This window comes from Tenrec ecaudatus, chromosome 18, assembly GCF_050624435.1.
Source record: "Tenrec ecaudatus isolate mTenEca1 chromosome 18, mTenEca1.hap1, whole genome shotgun sequence".
Taxonomy (NCBI): Eukaryota; Metazoa; Chordata; class Mammalia; order Afrosoricida; family Tenrecidae; genus Tenrec; species Tenrec ecaudatus.
Genome location: NC_134547.1, coordinates 57,834,746 through 57,851,307, shown reverse-complemented (window position 1 = coordinate 57,851,307; position 16,562 = coordinate 57,834,746). Strand labels below are relative to the sequence as shown.

The window sequence follows — 16,562 nt, the reverse complement described above, 5'->3', positions numbered from 1 at the left end:
TACCATAAAATGTGTCAGACTCCTTTATTTTACTATTCTTCTTTCTTTTCTATCTCCTGTGAGTTTACTGTACACTTCATATATATTCGACGTACAAATGTGCCTACTGACCTTCTTTCATTGTTAGAGTTTGACACCTCCTAAGCCACAGAAAGCCTCAGGGTCACTAGAGGGCAGTGCCTGCATCTCCCCCTTCACTTGAGGCTCCGCTAAGGAAGTGGGACTACACAGTCACCCTGAAGTCACACCCTGGGCCTCCTGCAGTTCAGGGCCCGGAACCAGAGCCTCCTGGTCCAAAAGTGAGCAGTTGTGTGAGGACACCCCCTTCAGTGCTGCTCCTTGCATGGGAGCACAGGCACCCCCCTGGCCGGCCTGTGGACCCATTCACAGCCTTAATCCAGGGCCATTGTTGACTCTGGCTCAGGTCAGTGGTATTTGCATCTTGTGCATGGCCAGGAACACAGAATGCTGGCAGGAGAGCTGTCATTCAAGTCCAGGCCTGCAGAGGACAGGCTCTTCCATGTGCCAGGGCACCGGCCATCCACACCTGGCTAGGGCTCTCTGCCCAACCCCGCCTTCTCACATTGGGCTTGTTCTTAGACAGGTGGGTGGACCAGCCTTTATCCAAAGTCTCCTCTAGAGCTCAGGCAGACTGAACAGCATTCTCACTGCACTTGCTACTCTGATCATATGTGGTGAGAGCCGGACCATGGAGATGACAGTCAGAGTTGGGGTGACAGCCCAGGTCTGGATTACCTGCCTGCTGATGGTAATCCCCACCATGCACACAGGTAGGGCACACCTGTCAGGCATGAGCTTATGGCAGGTGGGGGCCCCTGGGAGGAGGGAATATGAATGTGGTGGGCAGCACAGCAGGGAGGGCAGCCAGTTCAGGAAAGGGCTCATCCACTGAAGGGTGCATCCTCTGCTGGAGGGCAGGGGGGGAGTTGTTTGCTTTGCCCATCTCATGTATCCTCACAGCAGCATGGCCAAGGTTGGTCCCAGCTAGCTGTCGAGGAAGTTAATGTACAGAGAGGCCGGGGGGCTGAGCCAAGTACACACAGCAGGACTTGGGGCTGGGAGAGCCTGGTTCTTCCCCTTAAGTTTGGTCTGGAGGGCCGTCCAGTGAGGCCAAGGCAGGAAGGAAGGAGTCCAGGGGGCCCGGGCCTGTCTTACAAGGCAGCAGGCAGGTGAGGCCACAGGGCTGGACGCCGCAGGCCCTAGGAGGATTGCGTGGATGGAGACCACCTGTTGTCCACCTCTTGGCAAAGCCACACACTCACCCAGGTCCACTGCCCCACCCTCAGATCCTGGAAACCCTCAGCCTGAAGTGCTCACTGCCCAGGGTCCTGTACGAGGCTGGCAGGTGGCCGTGAAGAGCACTGCCGCCCTCGTGGATGTCTTCCTGGACATCCCGTTTGCCCAGGCTCCAGTGGGACCAGGCCGGTTCTCAGCGCCACACCCAGCGCAGCCCTGGGACGGCGTGAGGGACGCCAGCAGGGATCCCCCAATGTGAGTACCTGGGAAAGGGGGGCAGGCAGGCCAGCTAGAGAGAGTCCAGCTGCTGTGCTGACTGGCTGCCCGTGGGCTCCTCTGGGCCCAGGTGTCTGCAGGATGTAGACCAAATGAACAACTCCAGGTTCATGCTGAACGGAAAGCACCGGATGTTCCCCATTTCCGAGGACTGCCTGCGGCTCAACATCTACCGTCCAGCTGGGGCCACTTCAGGTCCCAGGAAGCCGGTGAGCAGACCCAGGGCCCGTCCACCAGCCTGCTCAGCCCAAGCGGCACAGGCTGCTGTCCCTCCTTGCCCACAACCTGCCCCAAACACCCATGTTGCATGACCGTCTCGGCAGGTGATGGTATGGATCCATGGGGGCTCATTCTTGATTGGAGCCGCCACCTCCTATGACGGGTCAGCCCTGACCGCCTTCGGGGACGTGGTGGTGGTCACAATCCAGTACCGCCTTGGCATCCCTGGCTTCCTCAGGTGAGAAGCCCACCTGGACGATTGTGTGACTGAGGGAGTAGAGGGAGGCCCGGAGCCGGAATGAGGGTTCTCAGGCAGTGAGCACGGCCCCCACCCCCATGCCCGTGTTATCTGGGGAGAGAAGGGTGCTGTCTGAGGCCTCACCCTGGGAAGGAAGCCAGCCAATGGCAGAGTTGATCATGAACGCGGTTCATGGGGCACAGGCTGTTCTTCTGGGGTGGCTCAGGGTGGCTAGGGCACAGAGAGCAGTAGGCTCCTGCCGCGCCTTCAGATCCTGGGCTGGCTGACAGCCCAGCTGAGCCAATCATCACACACGCGGGCACCGGCACGAGCAGCATGGCTCAGAGCCCGGCCAGACAGAGGGGATAAGAGGGGCCCCGGTGTGCTGGGTGCTGGTCTAGACCAAACTGCAGAGATGTCTGCCAGGAGAGGAGACCGCACTGACCACTGCCCTACCCTCCCGCCAGCACTGGGGACAGCCACGCCCCAGGCAACTGGGGCCTCCTTGATGTGGTGGCTGCACTGCGCTGGGTGCAGGGGAACATCTCCCCTTTCGGGGGCGACCCCAACTGTGTCACCATCTTTGGAGAGTCCGCAGGTGCCATGGCCGTTTCTGCACTGGTGAGTGTGCACTCAGCATGGGGTGGGGGCTGGGGCCCCTGTCCCCTTGGTCACTGTGTTCTCCCTGCCGCCCCAGGTCCTGTCCCCGCTGGCTCAGGGACTGTTCCACAGAGCCATTGCTCAGAGCGGAGTCATCACCATGCCAGGGCTCGTGAATCCGAACCCGCTGTCCCTGGCTCAGGTCAGAGTCCTCTTCACTCCCCTGAGACCAACCCCACTGTGGGTACCTGGTCCCTCTGCCCATGGGTTCTGGAGGGACTCCCTGTGGACAGAGCCAGACCACTAGCATGAGGACAGCATAGGGACCATGGGAACACAGGGGGAACAGCGATTGCAGTCACAGAGGGCAGGCAGGCGGAGGCGGGTGGATGGCCGAGGGAAGAGGACCTCGTTGGCTGTCCCCAGGCCTTCGCAGACTCCGTGGCCTGCAGTTCCAGCTCCAGCGCTGAGATGTTGCAGTGCCTCCGGCTGAAGCCAGCTGAAGACATGGTCCTTACCGTGGAGTCCCAGAAGGTACACCTGCGTCCTTGGGGACAGGGGTGGGCCAAGGCTCAGAGGGGTCAAGTTTTGTTCCTATGGGAGCAGAGGAGCAGTTAGGTTCTGGGGTGGGGTCTGGGTCAGCCCCTAAGGGGGGAGGAGGTGAAAGCTCAGAGAAAGGTGAAAGGTGAGAGCAGGGGCTAGCAGAGGGCCATGGCTGCCTCAGGAGAGTCCGGAGTCCATATCAGTGGCTCACTGCACACCCCCCTGTGCCTTTGATCCTCCCCCAGGTGCCCTACATTCCTCACTTTCCCTCCAAGTTCACCAGCTCAGGCATGGGGCCAGGTGGTCCCTGGCTCCCACTGGGTGTGACTTGGTGGCCCTGCCTTGCTTTCACCTGCAGAAAATGAAGTTCATTCCCATCACTGTGGATGGTGCCTTCTTTCCCAAGAGCCCCAAGGAGCTCCTGGCAGAAAACCAGTTCCAGCCAGTGCCCTTCCTCCTGGGTGTCAACAATCATGAGATGGGCTGGTTCATCCCTAAGGTGAGTGTCCTCAGGGTCCTTTGTCCTCAAGGCCACAAGGCTAGTCTTCTGTCACCCCCATACCACAGCCCAATGAACTGGGAATGTTGTCCCCACTTGAGAAATAAGAAAGCCCGGCTCCAGCGAGGCTTAAGGGACTTGGAGAAGGCCGTCCAACTGGAGGTTCCTAGACACCAAACAAGTGCTCCCTTCTTGGAGACCAGCTTTTGTGAAGGGACCTTTCAGGGCCGTCCTGCTCTCTGGAAATGCCATCTGGCTGTCTGGTTTATACATCAGGCTCTGAGGAGCTAGCTCATGTCACTCTGCCTTAGAGGAGGCTGACCCCCTGCCAGGAATCCTGCATCCAGGTACTGGGGATGCAGGACCGTGCTCCTGCCAGGTGCACAGGGCGCCCAGCATCCCTTTCTGCTGTGTCTGCGTGGTGAGGTCAGCCTGTGTCACCCTCTGGACTTCCATCCCTTCCACAAAGCAGGGTCCCGTCTCCAGTCTCCTTCTTCACGGGGCTCAGCACAGGGGCCAACAGTGCAATGGGCATCTCCAGCTGCACGGTTTTGGTCCACAGTGACCTGTTCCTTGGAGTCAATCCACAGAATGCACCTGGGTGCTTGCTGTGAGTCTCCCCTATCATTGTGGCACTCAGGATCCAAGAACTTTCTAGATTATGGCTCTGTGTGTGTGAGTGTGTGTGTGTGTGTGTGTGTGTGTGTGTGTGTGTGTGTAATGACAGAGAATATTCAGGCCACACAGAGGCCTAGACCCTGGCCGTCACCTGGCCCCACACTGTCTGAGGAACGCAAGAATTGGGGCATCACTAAGCAGTGAGACTGGTTCTCAAAAAACAGAACCAGTGCAGTGTGGACTGCTGTGCCTAGACTGCAGGTCCCAGAAATTAGTGCTAGAGTGGCGCTGGCCTCCCACTGGGGCTGCCCTCCTGCTACCCTCCTCACCAGCCTCTGAGGAACTGTTATCTATTTTGTAGGGAACCAGATGCTGGGCTGAGCACCTTGGGGGCCCAGTGGTTACCATGCTAGACTCCTACCTGAAAGAATTTTCTATTCAAAGTAATCAGCTGCCCCACAGAACAATGTAAAGATTGACAGGCTGGGAAGCCCTGTGGACTGTAGGACTCTGTCCTGTACGGGTCATCATGAGCCCCAGTCCACTTGTTGACACGGGTTTGGGTTGGGGTTTTAGATGCTGCGTTGACGACCGACTCTGGTGGAAGTTTTCACCCTGAAAGTAGCTTGTACCGCACTGGAGATCTGTGCACATCTCCCGTGTGGCTGTGCTTGTCTAAACACCCTGTGCCCGTGTGCTCTGGGGGCAGCAACATGCGTTTTCTGGGGGCAGTGCCACCTGGGCCCAGTTGGTGCCACATTTTGTTAGATGGCGGTTTTATCAAGCTGTCGCTGAGAGGCCATGGAACTCCCACTTCTAAAGCACACAGCTTCTTACAAGTTCCGACACGTTAACGTCCATGGATCAGGTCACGTTCACGCATTCCTGCTGGAGACAAACATTTCCTTTCAGTGTGAACTCTTTGTGCTGATATTACGTGTGAACTTTGGGTTCTTTTTCTCACAAAACTTAACAAAGAGCCCAGGAATCATGAACGTAACTTAAATTTTTTTCATGGAGTTTCGAGAGAAGCTTACAGAGCAGAGCACGTTTCTACTCAACTATTCGTGCACACTTTGCTCCAGGTCATTGACTGCAACCCCCGCAGTGTAACATCACATCTCTCACTTCCTCTCTGTTTCCTGGGTCTGTGTGCATCCTTCCTTCTTTCCGACGCCCTCTGAACGTTGTCCTGGACGATGTCCAGTGGGAGATTACTCCACGGTGTTCCTAAGTCACTGGTCTCACTCCTCCCCTTCCCTTCCTTCCTACTGTCTGGTTGAAAAGTGAGCTACAGAGGAGAGAGGGAGCTGGGGAGAGCGGAGGGAGAGAGAGAGAGAGAGAGCGAGTGCGAGGGAGATGGAGGGATGGAGGGCTCAGAAATAGAGAGACAGAGATATTGGGGTGAGGGGGGAGTGGGGGAATGGGGAGAATGGAGAGAGGAACATCAAAGTCAGGGATACCCTGGAGGAACTGTGAAACAAAGAGGGCAAGGGACAGAGACAGGAAAGGGGGGAAAGAGACAAAGAGAGACAAGAGACTATCCAGATGGGAGAAGACCCAGACGAGAGGTTTCACCACAGAGACCAAAGCTGTACTCCTGCAAGGGGGCCCGGGGACAGAGAAGGAAAACACAGGGCTAACTGGGGGGAACGTTGTAATGGAGAGAGAGCCGTAGACAGAGATAGGAGAGAGAGCTACGGCTGGCCATGACACAGGGAGAGAGAAAGATGGACAGTGTTGGACTACAAGATCAGGTGGGAACAAGGGACAAAGACTAGAGCTCTGGATCTGGAGAGGGTGAAACAAGCCTGGGGGCAGGGGCAGGGTGCAAGGAGAAACACAGAGCTTCAGAGCTAGAAAGATCTCCCCAGAGGAGGCTGAAAAGTAATAAAAAAGGAGGACCGTGGAGCCACAATCTGAGGGTTTGTCCAGTGTCCAGCTGACCAGTCAACCTCATCTCTGTAGGGACATTGACCTGTGTTCCCCACAGTTCTCCGACTCTCTCTGAGACCTTCTAAGGTCGTCCTCTTCAGAGCATTGGAAGTGATGGCCATGTGATCGTCTAGTTGATGACCTGATGTGGACACATCATTGTGACTCATGATGGTTCTGATTTTTTTAGTTTTTTTCAGAATTCCATGTTACATCTAGGCAGCACCTCTGCAAGCACTGCATTCGCTGTGACAGTGTCTTAGACTTGCGTTGTGTTTGCTGGATTTGAAAGTTTTGAGTGACACTGGTCAGCTATGTGTTGAAATTTTTTCACCCCAACACCGGGCGCTTATCCTACTCTACCAGCCACCTCAGGCAGAGTGGACACCAGGGAGGAGGGGAAGAGAAAGAGCCTTCAAAGTCAAGGAGCATCATTGCATCTTGTGACCAAGATTCTGCGGGCTTCCGAATTGGGAGCTTTTGATTCTTTAATCCTCTCAGATTCCTAGGACTCTGACTTCCTCCTGACACAACCACACCCCCACCCAGAAGAGCCCCTTGGCCATCAATGGACATTGAGCCATGGAGTCCTGTCCTTCAGCTGTCCTCTGCATGCACATCTCACTTCTACAAGGGCCCTGGCAGACGGTGACTGGCATCCTTTCTGGGCGTCGTTGGGACCAGGGTTCATTGGAGGACACTGATGCCCATCTCAGAACTGGCTCAAGGCCACGTCCTCTTTATGTTGTCGAGGCTGCTCCACCTCTTCTTCCGCTCTCTCCAGGACATTCTTCTGTGATCCTTTTGTGATCCACTGGAAGCGTTCGCCAGACTCCATCTAGTTCCTCTGAGCTCAGAGTCATGATCAGTTAAATTCCCGTGGTCCATTCATCTGCTGGACTAATTGTTTCCCCAAATCCTGGATGTTCTTCACTCTTCTTTCCCCTGGCAGGGAGACATTAATATTTGCATCTTAGATGTCGCTGACAGGCTTTTAAGACCCACTTGCTGCTCCCTAAAGTAGGGGTAGAACATACTCTTTGTGGGGTAGGGCATGTCAGTTAATATTAGTGTCCAGAATATCATAGTCCTGAACCCCCAGACCTGTTGACTCATCCTTCAAGGGGTTTCTTTTTTACCTGAATATTTTTCACCATTTTGTCCCCTGAAGCTCCAACACATTCCGTGATATATTTGCTGCATAGACAGATGTATGTCGAGAAATATTCTCTGTTCAATCCACTTCTATCCATGGGTATAGTATTACAGTCCCTCCTTCACCTTCCAGCCTGTGCATCCATCCAGGCATCGCCCCTTGCGTCCCCATCACTGTAGGACTGTGTGTCCACAGCACTGGACTCTGTTGTCTTGAATTTGTGCTCTCCTCTCAGCATCTTCACGGTTTCCATCAGAGTTGCTGACCTCGTGCTGACTGGATAGTGTCTGCCTGTCACCCGTGTGAGTAGATGTCTACCCTCCACTCACTTAATGCACTCTCTCTGTTCCTTCCTCTCATGGTGACCATCCGAGTACATTTACATTCTTGTGAAAGACTTACCTGGGCTTTCGACAACAGAGATTTCATGTAATTTTGACCTTCTGTGATGGGCTTATTTGGCTTATTTCACTCAGCACGATGCCCCCCAGGCTTCCCCATGTTACGAGCTGTTTTGAGCAATCATTACTCTTAAGAGTGCAGTATGAGCAGACACTTGTAGGTTTACCCATTCTTCCATGGATGAGCACTGAGGTTTGTTTGTCATCTTTCTTCCCAGTCAGATTCCATCCAGCTGCATGAAGTGCATTTTGCACCAATGACTGTGGTGTCCAGGTAGGACCATGGGCAGACAGTGGTCAGCAGTGTGCAGTACCTGTCAAACTCCCTTCCTCGGGGATTTGCCCAAATCAAGAAAGCACTCGAAACCCAATGAAGGCTGCAGCTGAGGCATTCAACAGGGAACGTGGAAAGTTTAACTTCCCATGCTGGTTGACAATGACTTCCATGACCAACCATGATTTCCAGAATGGGAAGTGAAAGTGGCGGATTTACTCATCGAAGACCTACAGTAGACAATCAAAAACAAACAAAGCAGAACCGCTGCTCGCCTGAGAAATGCCGTATAGATGGGGGCTGGGGCAGACTGGGGTTTGGTCAGTCAGAGGGTCCTTCTCATCGTCCCCTTCACACTAATTCTTCTTCCATCTGGCAATGGTGAATCACTATGGGGACCCTGGGTGGGATTCCGTCTGATGGGTGTTGTGTATCTTATGTCTGCGGGATATAATCCAAATAGAGAGGGTGAGTGCTGGGTCACAGGACATTTCTTTTTCCAACTTTTAAAAGAAATGCTTGGCTCTTGCACACCACAGCTGAGCATTTATCTGTTCCATTGGCAGAGTGTGAGTGGTCTGTCCATCCACAGCCTCACCGGCAATCTTTGTTGACTCTTTTGTGAGCTCTCTCAGGAAGGCTGCAGTGAGAGGCATCTCACTTTGTTGGTTCACATCTCTGCACTGGCTAATGACAGCCAGCCTCTTTTCCTGAGTTCCTTGGCCTCCTGGATATATTCTTGGGAGATAGCTGCTCATGGCTTGCCCTGCCCATGGCTTAATGATGTTATTAGTCTTGTCCTTGTTGCCGGTTGAAGTATGACCCTGAATACGGTCTAGGCCGGTAGTGATCACTGCATGCCAGGGCCTCCTGGTGTGCTCACTCACTCGGTGCACACAACAGCACTGAAAGGCAGATGTTTTCATCCCTCCGTGACAGAGTAGTAAACTGAGGCACAGAAATAACTGTCAGAGCTGGGATTTGAACAGGCAGTCAGGCGCTGTGGTCTGTGCTCTCACAACCGGTCTAAATACATTTAATGTTCTCGGTTTTTCCTGGAGTCTGCCTAGTTGGATTCAGGGATCTGGATGTTGTTTTATGAAAATGTGGAACAAACCATTTCTCTATCCTCTCTTACGTTAATCGCTTACTACTTCCATTAGGATAGGGGTCATCTTGGTGGGCCGTGGACTCTGGCTTTGGCCCCTCTGACACGTGGACATAGGGCTGTGCGTGCTCACCTGACTGGTCTCTGCTGGGCACAGCAGTCAGGTTGCACTGAGACAGACTTGGTGTCCCTGCAGTCCTTGGGTATCCTGGATCAGATTGAGCAGATGCGCCGAGAGGACGTGCTGCCAACCTTGACGCCTCTACTGGCCAAAATGGTGAGACAGATGCCAGGGGGAGGTGGGTGGCCAGGGGTGCCCCTCCCAGCTCAAAATGCTCACTGCCCCGACCTTACAACTCCCACCACTGCCCACCAACTACCAAGTCCTTGATCCAAATACTGAGTTTGGGTTCCACTCTGGACCTGAACACCCACTGAGTTCATCAGCATCATCACTGGAGAATTTGCCTCCTACGGACCATCTCCCATCGAACAGCCCCTATGGTCAAGAGTAAGACAAGTGATTATCACAATCCCCATTACAACCCTCTGCAGCACGATGTATTTGGGAGGAGGGTTATGGGAGGAAGAGAATAAGGGGCAAAGTCTGACCTTGAACCAACTCTACTAAGACCATTTTGTCACATGTGGAGCTAGGTGGCCCCAGAACAGATCCCTAGGTAGTAACTTGCCCACAGTCCTCCTAACCCCTCTGCACATTCCTTGCCCTGCAAGTGGGCATGCTACTTGCAACCCAGCAGAGTTGTAAGCAGACCAGAGGCTGCCTGTGAAGTGGCACCCAGGGAGTTGTATCTAGCGGGGCTCTGCCCATGTACCTTTTCAGCCTTGGGAAACCTGAGGCTTCTCTGTCCACACACCTTCCACCTTGTCTCAGGAGCATAGAGAGGCCTCATGTGTTCTGTCACTGATTCACATGAACTGAAATGGAGCCCCTGGCCGGAGCCTGCTCACCTGTTGGTGATTTCACCCACAACCCTACTGCCTGAACTCACTCTGAGAGAAACTCACTGACTGGGGTGAGTTCCCTCCACCAGACAGTGATCACTGACCTGGTCTTTGACTCCAAACATGAGCTCATCATTCCCACAATCCACCAAGAACCTCCAGTGACAGTGAATACAGATAAACAAGGTGACACCCTGGGACATGTAGTCCAGGCAGGAAGTATGGGTTTTCCCAGCAGGGTGTTTCATAAGCATGGGACCCTAACACACCTGAGCCTGTTCTCCTGCCCCAGAACATCCCCCAGGAGTGGATGCGCACCATTGTAGATGAATACGTGGGCAACAGCTCAGACCCAGGGACCCAACGTGATGCTGTTCTGCACTTGCTGAGTGATGGTTTCTTCAACTTTCCCACCTTGAACTTCTCAAGAAGCTTCCGAGGTGAGCTTTACCCTGTCCCTCTGCCCCTCCTCTCAGTCTGACCCAGGAACCGGGTCATCACTGGGGACTTGACTGTGATAGGAGACGGGTTCTCCCTGAGACCTGGGGCCAGCACGCTGGGATGCAGTGGCTCAGAAAGGAGAGTCAGCCGTGAGGTGTGTTTGGCCGGTGACACTTATCAATGTGTAAGAAAAAACTTTATACCAAGATGTAATTCAATATCCCAGAAAGGAATCGCAGCCCAGTCCAACTCAAGTCCACAGGTTCTATACTTGTCTATGAGTCCCTCCTTAGACTCAGGCCACCACATGCCATGATGCAGAAGACAGAAGTCACGGACCTGAGGTGAGGGAGTCCTGTGGATCCAAAGTTGGTGGATACGTGGCAGGACACTGGCAGCTCTCCAGGTCAGTGGCAGAGGTCCACCCCACAGGAAGCTGCAAGGCACAGAGGGAGAGGAGGTGGTTCTCAGTTCTCCCACTTAGAAGTCCACACCCTTAAAGGAGGCATCTCCAGGCTGTGACCTCACTGGAAGGTTGGCCTCCACATCTACACTTTCATAAGTCTCCAAGGTGACCTAGAATCACCAGACTACCCAGGAGGGCACTTTGAAGAAGAGGAAATGAGCCCAGACCTGGGCAGCTGCTGTGACTTGACAGAGGTTATCAGCAGGCCCCGCACTAATTCCTGCGGATTCAGAGATGAGCGCCTTCTTCTTTGGACACTTCTCCTGGGAGAGCAGTCTTGCTCCCCCACTCCCCAGCCTGCAGGATGAGCTCAGAGAGCCCTAGAAAGGCTCAGGGTCCTCACTGTAACCTTGGGCAGGATACCTGACACATCCATGCCTGCTTTCTCAGTTGTAGGATGGATGATAACAGTCTAGCCTGTGAGAGAGCCCTGAGCAGGAAATGGATTACCCCAACAAAGCGTACAGCATGGGGCCCAGCACTGAGTCCAAGCTCCCTCAGGTTTCCCTGATAGCCCTGGTCACCACCTCTAGTCTTTCTGGTATTGATATTCCAACAAGCAGCAATGCACTCAAAGTCCCTGACCTCCTTTGCCTTGCTTATTACCATGAGCCAGTGGTAGGCAACCTCTTCTGACACCAACCATTCCTCCCAAGCCCCTCTACATCTCTGCTGGGGTCAATAATTCCTTGCAATAGACCCAATGAACTCACAGAGGAGATTCACAGTTAACTGGGGCTCTTAGGGGAGGCAGTAGGCTATCCCAAGTCTAGGGCAGCAAACAGTAGGGACACAGTCATTAGTTTCCTCAGCCACCAGAGAAAGTCATCCAGCTTGTCACTCTGTCTCACAGTCCCTTAGGCTCCAGCCTCCAGTTACCTCACAGTCTTGGTTCTGTTCCCCAGTCTCTGATACATCTGGTCTCAGTGGCCCCCACAACTCAGACAAAGGTCTTGGACATGCTTTGCCAAGGCTGTCAGCATGCCTCTCCTCTGCTCTTCCAAGATCACTCATCTGTACAGCCTCTGACTTGGGAAAAAAAACTGACCAGTCCCCTCTATTAGTATTACACACCTGTTTGCATAGTGCCACCCAAACTGGTGGTGATTCTAGAGGCTTGAGTCCATGGGGCATATTAAGAAATTTCACTCATGTGGACATCCTAGCCCACGAAACCCTGAGGATAATGTTCCTGCTCAGTGCAGACAATGCACGGGGAGGACCAAAGGGCCAGCCCCACCAGGAGACATGGCGTATCTCACTGAAAGTGGTGCTTCCAGGCACAGCACTAGAGACCCAGTGCAGTAATAGTGCACGGTCTGACCCATCACACTGGGGCGAGGCTCTGAGGGCAGGCAGAGCAGCAGGGTGAGCAGATTCATGATACACCCGGAGAATACAAAAATAGACTTTGGGGACAGACTGTGGCACCCCACCAGCCTCGACTGTAAAACACTCATAAAGTCCAACAAACAGACCCTGAACTTTGATAGGATTTTCAATTTTCATAAGTAGCTTTCTTTTTGTTATTGTGTTATTTTGTTTTGTTTGATTTGGTTTTCTTTGCCTTTTTATTTGGCTTTGCCTCGTTTTTGCACTTACTAATGTGTCCACACGTCTATCTTGGTAAGACAGGCAGGATAAATAATTTGCAGATGAAAAGAATGGGACCAATGCATCTTGGGTGATACAGGAGAAGGGGATGTGGGAGAAAGGAAGGGGGTGCGCACCAACCGTGGGGCAAGGGAACAACAAGTGACCTATAATCAGTGCAAGAAAAATTGTAGAATGCCTAGTGGGACTTAATCACGGGCAATTTACCAGCGAGAAATTACTAAACCCGAATGAAGGCCGAACAAGATGGTGGGACAAGAGAAAAGTAAAAGGAAATAGAGGAAAGAACCAGGAGGCAAAGGATATTTATAGAGGCCTAAATACACACATGTACCTATGTAAATACATATATACCGATAGGGGAATAGAACTATGAATTCATATCTATATGTTAAGGATAAAGTTTGCAAATGGACATTAAGCCTCACCTGAAGTACTCCCTCAGCACAAGAACACTTTGTTCTAACAATCTGACATTCTGGGATGTCACCTTCCCGACACGATTGCTGCGGACATATTGGATGCATAAGCAAATGTGGTGGAGAAAGCTGATGATGCTCGGCTATTAAAAGCTATAGCATCTGGGGTCTTCACGGTTTGAAGATAAACAAGCAGCCGTCTAGCTCAAAAGCAACAAAGTTCACATGGAAGAAGCACATTAGCCTGTGTGATCATGAGGTGTTGATGGAATCATGTAGGACGCATTTAAGACCCAGAACAAAACCATGCCCAAGGTGAATTGTGGGGCGTGGGATGTGCATGGAGTGGAGACCCAAGGCCCATCTGTAGACAATTGGATATCCCCTGACAGAGGGGTCACAGGGGAAAGATGAGCCAGTCAAGGTGCAGAATAGCACAGATGAAACACACAACTTTTCTCTAGTTCTTTGGTGCTTTCTTGCCCCCACTATCATGACCTCAAATCTATCTTACAAATCGGATTAGACCAGACTATGCACACTGCTACAAATAAGATCTGATAACACAGGGAATCCAGGATAGATAAACCCCTCAGTGTGAACAATGAGAGTAGAGATACCAGTGGGATTAGGTGATGGTTGGGGGAGGATGGGGGAATTGATCACAAGGATCGGTCTAGAACCCCTTGACAGGAGGAATGAGTAAAGAAAAATTGGGTGCGGGAGCTGAGGATGATGTAATATATGAAAATAATAATCTGTAACTTATCAAGGGTTTGTAAAGGACTGTGGGTGGGGAAGGGAGGGGTAAGAAATGGGGAGGTGATATCAGGGGCTCAAGTGGGAAGAGAATGCTTTGAAAATGATGATGGCATCATATGTGCAAATGTGCTCGACATACGGGATGAATGTATGGATTGTGATCAGATGTACGAACCACCAAAAGTCTTTTTAAAAAAGCAAGAAATTTCACTCCCCCACAGATCTGATCGGCCTGTTGAGCCAAAGGTGGGTTCTGATCAGGGTGGGGGTCACCTAAATCTGATCCTGCCCTTTCTGCAGATTCCGGGCTGCCTGTCTACTTCTATGAATTCCAGCATCGACCCAGTTCCTTTGCGAAGTTCAGGCCAGACTGGGTGAAAGCTGACCACGGGGCTGATTTGACCTTCGTGTTTGGGGGCCCCTTCCTCATGGACGAGAGTTCCCTCCTGGGTGAGCACAGACCTGCAACCTTAAGCAGTCAGACCTCCAGGACAGGGTGGGACTTGTAGAAGCAGAGGTCGTGGATACACATGGGGGCCCTGTAGTTGCCGCCTGTCCCTGAAACTGGTCCATCCTTCCCACCAGCCTTCCCAGAGGCCACAGAGGAGGAGAAGCAGCTGAGCCTCACCATGATGGCCCAGTGGACACAGTTTGCCCGCACAGGGTAAGTCTGGGCGACAGAACTGGCCTAACACCTGGGCCACTCAGGATCCGCCCCTGGAACACTCACAGGACACCTATTTCTTCTTTCCTTCCAGGGACCCCAACGGTGTAGGGCTGCCTTCGTGGCCCCTCTTCACCCAGTCAGAACAATATCTGCAGATCAGCACAGAACCACACACTGGCCAGAAGCTAAGGGAATCCTGGATGCAGCTCTGGGCAGAGATGCTCTCCACCCAGACTCCACAGTAGGAGCAGAAGGACAGGGCAGCCAAGGAGGAGCTCTGAGACATGGCCTGGGCCTGCTGTGCTGGGGCCAACACAAGGGATGGCAGAATGTCAGCAAGGAAACCTCCTTGTCCCCTGGCTGGTGGACACTTCTATCTAGGCTACCATGGTTCATAGCCCTTACACAGGCTCAACCCCTCCTAGACTGGTGTGGGCTCTCTTTTGAAATGTCACCAGGTTACCCCCACCTCCCACCACCTCGAGCCTTTGTACATGCTCTTCCCTGTCCCTGCAGTACCTTCCCGTCTATGATGACCAGTCCTAGTTCATTTTCAGCCTCTTTCCGGCATCCCTTCCTCCAGAATCTCTTCTCTGCTTTCTGTGGACTGAGTAGTCCTATGTCTTGTGCATTACAGCAGAGTCCACTTAAGCTAATGCTTCTGTGTCCTTGTCAATCTCCTTGTCTAAGGAGGGTTCTGGGAGGGGGAATCATTGGTGTGACCTTCTTCAGTGTGGCAGGGAGAGGGAGTAATGGATGCTGAGTGTGTGGTGTTGTAACGACTGTGAATGTGTTTAGCTTGGTTGTCTAGAGAAGAAAACCCAGTGGCAGTCATATATATGTATATCTCAAAGTGCTTTATATCAGGAAGTAATTAAATATCAATAAAATGGCCCTTCCCCGTCTGCCTCAAGTCTATAGTCTATAAGTCCAATGGTAGTCTATAACTCCCTCATCAGATGCACACAATCTTATGCAATGATGCAGAGTGCTGGAAGATCCCAGGTCAGTGGGTTCAGAGTTGTGTGGGTTCAAGGTCAGTGGCAATATGGCAGGGCATCGGCCGCTCTCAGAGTGGTCAGCAGAATCCCAGCAGGCAGGAACCATTGTTGTAGAGTGAGAAGGAGGTACACAGCATCCTCCTTATGAGAAGGCCACAGCCCCAAGGAAGCACCATCAAGCTGTGTGACCTGATTTACAGGTTGGATTCCACTCCTACACTTTCACACATCTTCAAGTTGACAGAAATTCATCTTCCTACCACAGTGAGAGAGTGAATGCCTGAGACACTTGGTGAATGGTGGCTGTAGATTTGAACCTGGACCTTTTAGGGGCCAAAGCCATGCTCAGTCCTCCCAGAGGGTGGATGTGGGATGCCCGAGGGAGTCCTGGGACATCAGGCTGGTCCCCCCTAGAGCTGAGCTCCATCCCAGAGTGCTCAGACTGGGGTTGGGAATAGCCTTGGGACATGGCTCCCTCTCTTGTGTTCTGCCCAGCCTTGGCCCCTGAACAGCAGGGCCTGCCACCAGACAGAACCCTGTAGCCTGGGCTGTCCACCTCCCTGCCCATGAGCCTCAATCATTTGTGGCTTGACTGGTTTCCTCCATCCCCTTCCAGGTGAGGAGGGCAACTAATGGGGGACCTCAACCCCCTACCCAGAATACCAACAAGGTACAGATGGAAGAGCATGTGTGGACTAATGTGGCAGGCAGACTCTTGTCCCAGAGGAAAGAAAGGACCAACCCACTCCACTTACAGAGGGTCTCAGAATGGGGGTGTGGCATTAACATAATCTCCTGTCTACTTGGGAAGGTGTGGAGTCTAGCCTGTCAACCAGGCAATAGCCAGTGAGCCTCTGTGTGGGCATGGCCTTCTTGTGAGCATTCTGGGAACTCCTTTATTCCACCCTGGAAGTGGGAGACACACTCTCTGCTTTCTCTTCCTGGTGACCTGCCACATGGAGTGTCCTACAACACTGGAGCTGGAGGAGCCCGGTGGAGACCCCTGCCAATACTGAGATGATTCCACTACCAATGGATCCAGAAAACTTTCCATCCAATGGCCTGTGATCTTCCTACATTTGGTGTCATTGGAAGTGTTGTC

At 52.7% G+C, this 16,562-nt stretch overlaps 1 protein-coding gene across 1 annotated transcript; it reads left to right on the top strand.

Moving 5' to 3' along the window:
- Window positions 1–709: 709 nt before the first annotated feature.
- Window positions 710–14,704, top strand: LOC142431755 (carboxylesterase 3-like). The gene is made up of 13 exons (XM_075536718.1): window positions 710–791; window positions 1,308–1,512; window positions 1,604–1,742; window positions 1,857–1,990; window positions 2,458–2,611; window positions 2,688–2,792; window positions 3,017–3,109; window positions 3,492–3,632; window positions 9,321–9,401; window positions 10,383–10,530; window positions 14,093–14,242; window positions 14,378–14,456; window positions 14,551–14,704. The coding sequence occupies exons 1-13, from the start codon at window positions 710–712 to the stop codon at window positions 14,702–14,704; spliced, it is 1,665 nt and encodes a 554-aa protein (XP_075392833.1).
- Window positions 14,705–16,562: the final 1,858 nt, after the last annotated feature.

What these genes read in the sequence shown, in the direction of transcription:
- LOC142431755 (XM_075536718.1), top strand. Translation starts at nt 710, where the DNA reads ATGGAGATGACAGTCAGAGTTGGGGTGACAGCCCAGGTCTGGATTACC. An exon ending in GCCAGCAGGGATCCCCCAAT is followed by an intron (nt 1,513 to 1,603) that starts GTGAGTACCTGG and finishes CTCTGGGCCCAG; the next exon opens with GTGTCTGCAGGATGTAGACC. An exon ending in ACCCGCTGTCCCTGGCTCAG is followed by an intron (nt 2,793 to 3,016) that starts GTCAGAGTCCTC and finishes GGCTGTCCCCAG; the next exon opens with GCCTTCGCAGACTCCGTGGC.